Here is a 10,376-nt window from a genome sequence, read left to right on the forward strand (position 1 = left end):
GGCATATAATGAGTTTATTTCTCGAGTCAGCCACGTCTGCTCCAAGATGCCGCGGACAAAAATTTGTTACCCAATAGCGTTTGACACTGACACTTAAAGTAAATTATAACATCAGCTCATTTATCTTGTTTATCTGTTGTATATAAATGTCTAGTGTGTTTGCATGTGGAGCTAAAGAAAAGGCTTTACACTTTTATTGGTAGTTCAATTTTCTAAAATTCATTATTTTGCAGGTAGTTTAACTGTAATCATTGGTGGCTTTAACTTTACACACAAGAGGTTGAGGAAAGTGATCTTTTGGATTTTGGCCCACAGCCTCTACCACTGTGCCAGGTATAAATCTGAACCAGGTCAATAGAGCGTTTGCAACTGGCAACTGTAAGAAAATAAATTCTTACAAAATATGACATAAACAGTAACAGTTGTACAAGCAGAAAGATTTAGGAATGGCGTGGAAACATGTTATTATGGTTTGCGAGCCACTGTGTGAAGAATTTGTGTATTTAATTGCTCATAAATCTAACTTCTCATTTGGTCATTTGCCCGATCACATCCCAATCAGTTTGATTTATATAGCACCAAATCACAACTGCAGTCACCTCAAGGCGCTTTATATATTGCAAGGTAAAAACTCAACAATAAAACCGGACCAATCAAATGTCCCGCTTTGAGCAAGCACTTGGTGACAGCGGGAAGGAAAAATTCCCTTTTAAGAGGAAGAAACATCCAGACATGACAAGTTGGGATCGAAGGGAAGGAGACGGGACAAAGGACACACTGTGGAAGACAGACAGAGATTAATAATAACTAATGATTAAATATAGAGTGGTGTATAAACACATGTGAATGAAAAAAGGTGTGTGAAGAAGAAACACTCGGTGCATCAGGGGAAGCGCCCAGTTTGCAGCCTAGGCCTATTGCGGTGTAACTATGGGAGGATTCAGGGTCTAAACCCTTTCAGCCCAAATGTAAGCTTTAACAAAAAGTTTTAGGTCTAAATTTAAAAGTAGAGAGGGTGTCTGGTTCCTGGATCCAAATTGAGAGCGGGCCTGAAAGCTCCCATTCTACTTTATATATAATTCACACATAAAGTGATTTTCTCATTTCATACTTTTTTGTAGCTGGTTGGACATTCCAGGTGTTCATTGCAAAGGCAACACACGAATAGATTCACCATCATCAGCTCCCATTGGTAATGCTTCAATTACTCGTCTCGAAGCTTTCTCATGATTGGCCCACTTTGTGCCAAAAATGACTGCTTCACCTGTCAAAGACACAAGTCGTGTCCCTTAAAAAAATAAATCTATTACTCTTTAAAATTGTACATTGTGTCACATTAAACTGGGACAAAATGTAATATCATTGCTGCATTGATTGCTGCTTAAAAAAGGCAGTGAAGAACTGCCTCGTGTTCTTTGTCATTTCCAGCAGGGAGCTGTAAAAAAGTCGTGTGGTTGTGCAGAAATCTGAGGGGAAACAAGCGTTTGGCTCACTTGCTCTGAGTTTATGAAACACAACCAACATATTCAACTCGAGGCTTCAGGCTGGGACTTCTCTAAGCAGTGGCCGATGTCATGGTGGCCACATCTGACTTTTGTATACAGTCTGTGGCTGCAACTAATAAAAATGTTCATGTTTGGCTGTTCCTGATATCATACCCAATTTATCAGTTAATCCTCAATCTATAAATAGTGAAATGTCCATCACAAGGCAAAAGTGATATCATTAGATGTTTTGTAAGAACTAAGCATCAAACTTTTTACACGTAATCTATGTTAATCAGATACTCACGGCCAGTCAGAACTTACAGGAAGCTGATAAAAAAACTGGAGATCAGCCTAATCTCTCTTCCCAAACCCACTTTTAAAACACATCAGTAGGTCTCCACTGCACCCAGGATATTCAGAAAAACACCGTAGAACAACTCACTGATTGGGTTGACAATGATTCATTGAAATGGGTCATCCTGTAATTGCTCTTTCCTGTGGCTACTGGCCGGGCTGGGATTACATAACGATGATAAAGCTCCGGACCTGGCCTTCTGAGATAAAAGCTGCCATGCAGGACCCCGTGCATTCTCTAAATGCTTCATCTAAGAGGTCTTCTGAAGGAAGTGATTACTGCGGAGCTGCCCACTATTGCTCCGACGGGACCCTGCGGCGTACTCTGTTATTCATCAAACGGTGTAAGCTCTGGCAACTTCGGAAATGCGTGAATAATGAAGCCGGGCATATTATTGTACGATGATAAGCCGCACATTCTGTTACATTTCACTCTGTGACAAAAGAAGTTTTAAAAGCTCTTATAGGATGGACATGTCTGCTGAGTCCTGGAGGGGCCACAATGAATAGCCCCATTAGTAACATCAAAGCAGAGTGGAATTCTTTTGCAGGGCTACTGAGGCCAGCTCCAGGCTTCACAAGACATCCCATTGCCATATGACCAAATCAGATGCTCTGGGTGACCAACGTGACCTCACAGCTGAGAGCAGCACAAAGGGCGCTCAGTTGTCTATTCGGGCCAGCAACAGAAAAATAGTGCCACTTAGAACACAATGCAAGTCCTGTGTTGTGGTGTTGTTTATCTCATGAGGACCAGCTGTGCCAGGCTGTGCAGCAACTCGGTGCTGTGAACTTATGCAATAGCTGCAGGAAGGAGATGCCTCTGTGGCACGCGAGTAATTCTCCAAAGAGGAAATGATAAGAATAAAGCTGGGTGACGTAGAGTAATGTCCAGATATGTGATGGAATGCTACTGGAATGAAACGTCATCCGCGAGATGACAGGAAGGAATTTTTTGTTGGTGTAAACTGTCACGTTTCTCCTTTGATAAACACAACTATGCGTACTGTTAGAGTCTGCCTACACTAAAGTATCGGTATCTGAAAAGAAACATCCAGGCTATGAAAAATGTTAGTCTTGACTGATAGTGTTGACTGTCATGCCCTTTTTTAAAAATTTTTTTATAGCCTATAGCACATTTAAACAACAGAAGCTGACCCAAAGACGGGCACATTTAAATTTTAAGTCTCAAGTAAAAGAAAAAAAAAGTTTACAAAGACACAAAAAGTTTGCTTTCATCTTAACTAATTACTGTGGGAAGTAAAAATCGCGGTGACTTAGTCATTAAGATGCATTCAGAATTCATCGTATAAATCATGACGCACTCCTCTCCCCTACAAAAGCTGCCTTTATAAGTTGAAAGTATCGGTATCGGCAATACTTGGATCATATCAAAATATGCAGTATGGCACAGCACTAGTACTTCTCACTTCTCATATTAAAACAAAAGATGAAGACAAGTAGTGGAACTATTCTAAAAGTGTGTTTTCCTCACTTCCTGTCTACACAAACACGGGGCACAGCAGTGCAAAGCTAGGCTCAAAGATTTGGTTAAATTCCCGCCTAAACATGGTCTAGAATGATCTTGGGAATAATTGAGTGTTAATTTATACAGGATTTTCTCCATGTATCATAATAATTAAATTGGGGTAAAACAAACTCTTTAACTTTGGGGAACTACTGTTGAATATTAATTCCGCGTTGTGCTCTTTTAAGTGCAAATTAGGGTTTAAAAAGATACTTTTAAAAAAAAACCCAGTAAGGGCTGCACTTGTCAAACCTCAACCACAGAGTGCAACTTTGATCTTCCTTCAATAAATTAGCGATAAAGCAGAAGTCTACATGAATGTAGTCATAGAGGAGAAGTGAGGACTAATGTTTCCTCTAAAGCCAGCGTGTGTCGTGATAACATAATATCCTGCCATCCATTAGTCACCGTGTCCCAAGACACGTCTTCACCGAGTGGAACTTTCAATGGCTCTTGTCAACACAAGCACTTCGCCACAGTTACGGCCTTGAAGACAACCCCCTTCAAACAACACTGTTGCAACTGCTACTTGTGACAAAAGTTGCACACATGTACACAAGAGGTTTCGCCACAGAAGAGAAACTGTTTCAGCTCACATGCGCTGTCTGTGGCGAAACACCGTCGACAGAAAAAAAGACTACGGCGAAAAGAGTCCGTCGCTGGTTATATATATGTGGCTATAAATACCAGCCAATCAGAGACGAGCCACTGAGAGTTAAACGAACCACTTAAAAGCGGAGATGAGTAAGCGGCCCGACGCGATTGGTCGGCTGTGATATCATTCGCGGGCCCTTGCTCTGCTCGTCGCTGATTGGTGGAAAGGGAGACGGGCGTAACTGGTGACGATGAGGGGGCGGCAGAGGAGAAGAGGGAAGGAGGGGAGGGGGCATCGAGGTTTGAAGAGGGAAGTTTGCAGAGCGCAGTTGTTCCCCATCCAGTGTGGTGCAGTGTTTGCAAATACCTTGAACGAGAGCGAGAGAAGAAGGAAAGGGGGGGATTGACTGGCTGACTGACGCGCGGAGTCTTCTTCTGCTGCTGAGTACAAGTCGTTTGCATCGCGGAGGGATCCTGCTGTGTCTTTCACTGGGTTTTCTACCTGAGAAAAATATATTTAAGTGCAGCTAAAACAAATTTAAATAATAAAAAAAATCACAAGCTCGGGGAAAAATGGATGTTCTACCCATGTGCAGCATCTTTCAAGAACTTCAAATAGTTCACGACACGGGCTATTTCTCAGCCTTACCGTCACTGGAGGAGTACTGGCAGCAGGTGAATATAAGTTAATGTATCCGCTAGCAGCTCTTTTTTTCCACTACTAAGTCTCAATTTGAGCCTGTAAGGCAAAGCGGAACTGAGCAGGTTTCATGCTCTTCTTGCTGTAACACATGACACGGCGGACAACTTCAAATGTATTTATATGTACTATGTGCGTGTATGTGCTCTGATAACGGTTGTACAAAAACAGGCTCCCGGTGCTTAGACGGATCCCGTTTCATTTTCTGTTTGGTTCTGAAGTTTGTGGCAGGCTGAAGTGGATCAGTGTGTCAGTCTGACAGCTGGAGTCCGAGATGAATGGGGAGAGAGTAACTCGAGCAGAATCGGCGTGCTGCTGCGTTCACTGCCACTGCTCTGTTTGGAGCACGGCTTCTGCTTGTTTTTCGGCCGATGCTTTCAGGGCACTGGGGTGCTTCTGTCAACTGCTGACACATGCTGGCGAATGACAGCGGTTGTGGGAAGGAAGTGCAGTTTGAAATCGGCATGAGAGTAGAGGATGTCGTTGTCGGTGCTTTTCAAATCACATGGTTATAAGTCTGTTGTGGGATCTGCGTTATAAGTCTCTGTGCTTCAGAGCATTTGTTTTCCTTTACGAAACAGATGTTTGTATCATTCTTGGGATTTGAATGGGCTCCACGGCATAACGATATCAAAATGTCAAGCCTCGGCCAATTCCTCCTCCTCCTCGCATGAGTAGACACCAGCACAGCTGGAAAAATGTAGTGTAAAGCTGCAGAGGCCTAGAGGAGAATATTTATAAAAGCTGCTGTCTCAGATCTCTTCTTCTAATGACCCTCCTCTTTTTTTGCTTTTTAACTTTAAGGGCCCTGTATAAGTTAGTAAATTTAGAGTCAGTGAATCCTTTCACAGCTGGGGCTTGGAGTGGCTGACAGTGAGGGGAAGGACGTGATTGCATGACAGCGGTCCTGCATGAGGACAAGCAGCTGAAATGTTTGAGGGGGAAGTTGAGCGGCTTCCTTAAAAGGACTCTATATTTGTTGAGTGAGTCATTGTGGAGTGCTGAAATGACACTGCACGTTTGGCTGCAGGAGAGCTCAGAGCTGAGGCTGCTCAATGAACTCCATGTGGTCGCGTCGTGTTATGATGTCCAATCAGAGGTGGAGGGGGCTGAGCTGAGCAAAGGAGACACATGATTAGTGACGCTGGCATCAGGAAATGCAAATAATGGCGGTTTCTAGAAGCATGTGTTTTTATTTTTTCCCCAAATTGGCCATCAAAAGTTTAAAGTTTTGAAAATCGTGGCTTAGCTTTTAAGACGCATAGCAGCGTGTGTCGTGTGATACAAAGAAGCAGCAAATATTGGTTGTTTTTTCTTTAATTTTCCTTCCATTGCTTAATCAGTGCAGCCTCATTACTGCACATGCAGAAATAGCAGAAATTTGCTGGTTTCCCGCTGTAAGCGTTTAGCAAATATTCCACCAGCCAAAAGCATACTGGGGATGTGCGCATGCATGATTTAAAAGGATTTCCCCGCTCGCAGAAGCATTTTGCTGCTGTGAGTGAATGTGCTGTGACTCATCTGTTCTTACTGTGTCTTTTTCTTTTGCGTTCGTCCAGACGTGCTTGGAGCTGGAGCGCTACCTGCAGAGCGAGCCTTACGTCTCCACATCCGACCTCAAGTTCGACAGCCAGGAGGACCTCTGGAGCAAGCTGATCTTGGCCTGCGGGGATAAGGCCAAGGCCGAGTCTGACCCAAAGGCCCACGAGGAGGACAATCAGGACAGCCAAATCTTGGAAACCAACAGTGTGAATTCAGACGCCAGCAGCGAGGCTTCAGACAGTTCTGAGGAGCTCTCGCCCACTCACAGCTTTACCTCTAACCCTCTGGGCTCTGTCTTGGTTGGCTCTGGACCTTTTAGCCCCTCTGTCATTAGCACACCTCCATCCTCTCCCGAGGCCAACTCGGAGGCCGGCGGCGCGATGAGCAACTGGGTGAGCACGCACGCCGAGTTGCACTTGCCGGTCAAAATCAGGAGCGGCGGTGTGGCAAAGAGCTCGGAAAAGACGGGACTTGCCTGCGGGGACGCATCTCCGGACGGCAGGAGGCGTGTGCACAGGTGCCACTTCAACGGGTGTCGCAAGGTTTACACAAAGAGCTCCCACCTAAAAGCACACCAGCGCACACACACAGGTGAGTCCCGGTCTATCGGCCTCAGAATAAAAACAGGAAAGGGGGATACAAAAATCAAATCTCAGATTTTATTGAGTCGATGCCAGGAGTGCTGTTAATTCAGTCTTCCACCTTAATGGCATCGTCTGCCCATTGTGTCATGTAATTAAAGGTCCACAGTGCATGATGTCCTCAGCTGGAGCGCTGAGTATTAGCTCTGCATGGCTGGATAGCTAAACTGTGACCTAATCTATCTGGAATGTGACTGACTGAGCCAGAGAGAGAGCGAGGAGGGGAGGGGGGGGGTTTACAAGGGGGAGGGGTTGCACGTTGGAGATAAAAGGACTTCAAAACAGATTGGGTTTCACCATGGGAAAGGGGAGACTGGCTGAGGAGCCGGGGGGACTGAGCTGGGAGGTGCTTTGACTGGTCATTCCAATGTCCCTTGTGTTTGATCAGCAGTGTGAAATTGCACTTGTGGCTTCTTCTTTCTTTCCCTCCCTCTGTTTTGCATTTTAAATATCCCACACATTCAGCCACACCGCAGCACTGTTGACATTCTTGGCATGTTTCGAGCTGCATGCACGCAGAGCCTGTGAGCCAACAGGTTCAGTGGTATCCCAGGTTTCAGACGGCTTTGTCGGCCCGTCTTCCTGATTGATTTGAATGAACGAAACAAGCACGTCATCACACCAGGAGGAAATGTTAGCGCGGGTTTTAACCAATCTTCTTGTTTGCTCCCGCAGGTGAGAAACCATACAGGTGTTCGTGGGAGGGCTGCGAGTGGCGTTTTGCACGAAGCGACGAGCTGACCAGACACTTCAGGAAGCACACCGGGGCAAAGCCATTTAAATGCAGTCACTGTGACAGGTAAGCTGGGCTGTTTATCTCCGAGCATCGTCACCGGGCTTCTGATAAGACTGCTTTTGTTCTCATGGGATCTGATTTTTTTTAATTTATTATTTTCACTTCCCATGCATCATCCTAGCAGTGATGCTTGTCTTTAGACTGAAAGCACATTCGTGTACTCGACTAATGAATGGATCGCTCTGATATATATCGTGTAATGCTAACTCAGTATACACACGGTGATATTTTTGGCCAGTTTTTCCAGTAAAAATGTGACATAGCATATTTCAGGCCCAACAGAAGCTTATGAGTCAGATGTCAAGATTGCTCGTCTGCGTTGATGTTTGGACTCTAATTTTTAGAGTCTTTGACACAAAAATCAAGAAAAGCCAGGCTGCAGGAAAAATGAAGCAACTGGCTTCTTCATATTACGAATTTCTCAGTTTAGGTCTGCAGATTGCAACGACTATCTTCATGCCCTACAGCGTGCCTCATCCAGCATCTTACTGACTTTCTCTCTCGCCTCCCCCCAATCTATCCACAGATGTTTCTCCAGGTCTGACCATCTGGCTCTTCACATGAAGAGGCACATCTAGAGCGGGGTGAGCGCCGAGCGACGCCACAAAGTGGGGGGAAAAAAAAGTTTTGAAAAGGGGAGAGGAAGGAAAAAAAAAAGTAAACAAACGCCGCCTCCCGACCAGTCTCTTGGTTGAACTGTCCCAGAGCAGGGTGGCGGGAGAGTGTTCCAGCCAAAGCATGCCGTTTTGCACCATACTGAAACCCAGTGCCTCCGGGACCTCTCTTCGGAGAAAGGCGCTCTGAAGGTCGTCTGTTGCAACAAGAGGACAAAATCATGGATGGGCAAGTTTTTTTTTTGTCGGTTTTTTTTCTTTTTGTTTTTTTTGGATTGAGAAGGACTTAAAACACACACAGACACACACAAAAAAAACAAAAAACGAAACAAAAAAAACAGAAGAAATAAAAAGAAAAGACAATTAAAGAGTGAATGATTTGTACGTATGGTGCATGATGTTTTGGGGACATCTCCCAGACAGCAGATACACTGGTACTTTACTAAACTGTCTGAGGCAAGCATGTGTGCACTGTGAATGTCTGCGATTGGCTACCGGACCCCCCCCTCCTCCCCATCTGGAAGAGAGAGGAGAGGAAGAGGAGAATTTTGGGGGGTAGAAGAGATGGGATTGGCGGATGGGCTGGTACCGATGTTGCTGTGGACTGAGCATTCTGGGAGAAGCATTCCGCTTGTGTTTCCCTGGTGGCGGTGTGAGGATGAGGCAGGGAGGAAGCTCCTGCCTGCCTGCCTATCTTGTGTGGTAACCAGACTTGGGTGAGGGAGGGGGGGCCCCCCTGCTTCTCTGAAGCTAGCGAGGCCTTGGGTTTGACCAGAGCCAGTGACAAAGAGAGAGAGAGAGAGAGAGGTGCTGACATGTCACCTTCTGGTCTGTGTAACCTAGGGACCAAAACACCCCCCTACACCCCTCCCCTCTCTTGGTCACTGTATGACAGGAGCTTTTTTTGGTGTTTTTGGTGCAGCTACTAAATGTGCAATGTGTTATGTAGCCTGGTTTATTATTTTTTTACAAGCTACAAAGCTCATTTGTAGTCCAATTGTATAAGCTGTGTGCTTAGAGGTATAACACAACTATACTATAACTTCAGTATCATAGACAGGTGTTGCATGGTTCTAGGGTTTCTTCATTTCCTGTTTCCACTGTAATCAGGACTCCAGATAGTTTCAATAAAAGTGCAGCTAAACGGCAAACAGTTAAATGTTACAATATTGTACATAAAGCCTTGACGATTTCCTCTTTTTTTTTTTTATATATATTTTAACACTTAAATCCATTGCCTTCATTCTGGTTTGTCAGATCACCCCTGCTTGCTAACGTTCTCATTCATTCTTTGCCTTGAGGAGTCATTTTGGATTTTCTTTGTACTTTCTTTCCAATAATGCACTGTTGACCTTTAATGGTGCCTTATGCAAGTGACTCGGCCCTCTGGGGTAGCCGTGGTTTTGCTCCCTTTGGGGTGTCACATTTGTTGTCTGGGTGATTTGCGAAAAGCTTAATCAAGGCTCAATTACAAATGAAATTGCACCTACTTTGTGTTTTTTTTTTTTTTTAAATTTGGCAGTTAATTTGTTGTTTAAATGTAAATGTTCACAAAAGTACCTTTTCTGAGTCAACTGCCTTTTTTTTCCCCGACTCTTTTTGAGTCGGAGCACCAGTTTAGTCGATGTAAATGCCATTAATTTAAGTTTGAACTTGTACATAGGACAAATGCTGTATGTTTAGAGCACTTAAATTCATTTATTAAAGATGTTAACTACTGTGTAGTATGTACTGAAGTCCATCACACACAGTGCTGCTCCTCATTCACCGGTGTCCTTCCCCACCCCGGTTCGACCACCCCCCTTTCCTTGTCCCTGCATCCCTTCGAGTGGGACTGAAGGGGGGGAAAAAAGCTAAAGATTTATTGTAATTAACAGGCTGCAGTCGGACAGGCCTCGCCTTGTACCGCCTCACAGTAATGAATTGCTAAAGGCTTTGTTGGCATGGAATCTGTCACAGACTGCTGACTGTGTAGGTTGGTTATTGACCTGTCTGGAGAGCTTTGTTTTAGCCAAGCTGCAACAGTATTATGAAAACCACAGGAGTGAGCCTGGTGGGGTGGGATGGGGTGAATGGAGGCTCTCAGGATCTGGGAAATTTGGCCACAAAAAAAGCTCATC

At 44.6% G+C, this 10,376-nt stretch overlaps 1 protein-coding gene across 1 annotated transcript; it reads left to right on the forward strand.

Annotated features, from left to right (window-relative positions):
- Positions 1-4,252: 4,252 nt before the first annotated feature.
- klf6a (Kruppel like factor 6a) lies at positions 4,253-9,978 on the forward strand. Its single transcript, XM_085173077.1, has 4 exons — positions 4,253-4,638; positions 6,223-6,796; positions 7,522-7,645; positions 8,169-9,978. The coding sequence occupies exons 1-4, from the start codon at positions 4,537-4,539 to the stop codon at positions 8,218-8,220; spliced, it is 852 nt and encodes a 283-aa protein (XP_085029203.1). The 5' UTR covers positions 4,253-4,536; the 3' UTR covers positions 8,221-9,978.
- Positions 9,979-10,376: the final 398 nt, after the last annotated feature.

This window comes from Neolamprologus multifasciatus, chromosome 9 (genome assembly GCF_963576455.1).
Source record: "Neolamprologus multifasciatus chromosome 9, fNeoMul1.2, whole genome shotgun sequence".
Classification (NCBI taxonomy): Eukaryota; Metazoa; Chordata; class Actinopteri; order Cichliformes; family Cichlidae; genus Neolamprologus; species Neolamprologus multifasciatus.

Excerpts from the sequence above, each read along its gene's own strand:
- klf6a (XM_085173077.1), top strand. The coding sequence starts at position 4,537 with ATGGATGTTCTACCCATGTGCAGCATCTTTCAAGAACTTCAAATAGTT. Across the intron at positions 4,639-6,222 it reads TGGAGGAGTACTGGCAGCAG|ACGTGCTTGGAGCTGGAGCG; the intron begins GTGAATATAAGT and ends GCGTTCGTCCAG. Across the intron at positions 7,646-8,168 it reads AAATGCAGTCACTGTGACAG|ATGTTTCTCCAGGTCTGACC; the intron begins GTAAGCTGGGCT and ends ATCTATCCACAG.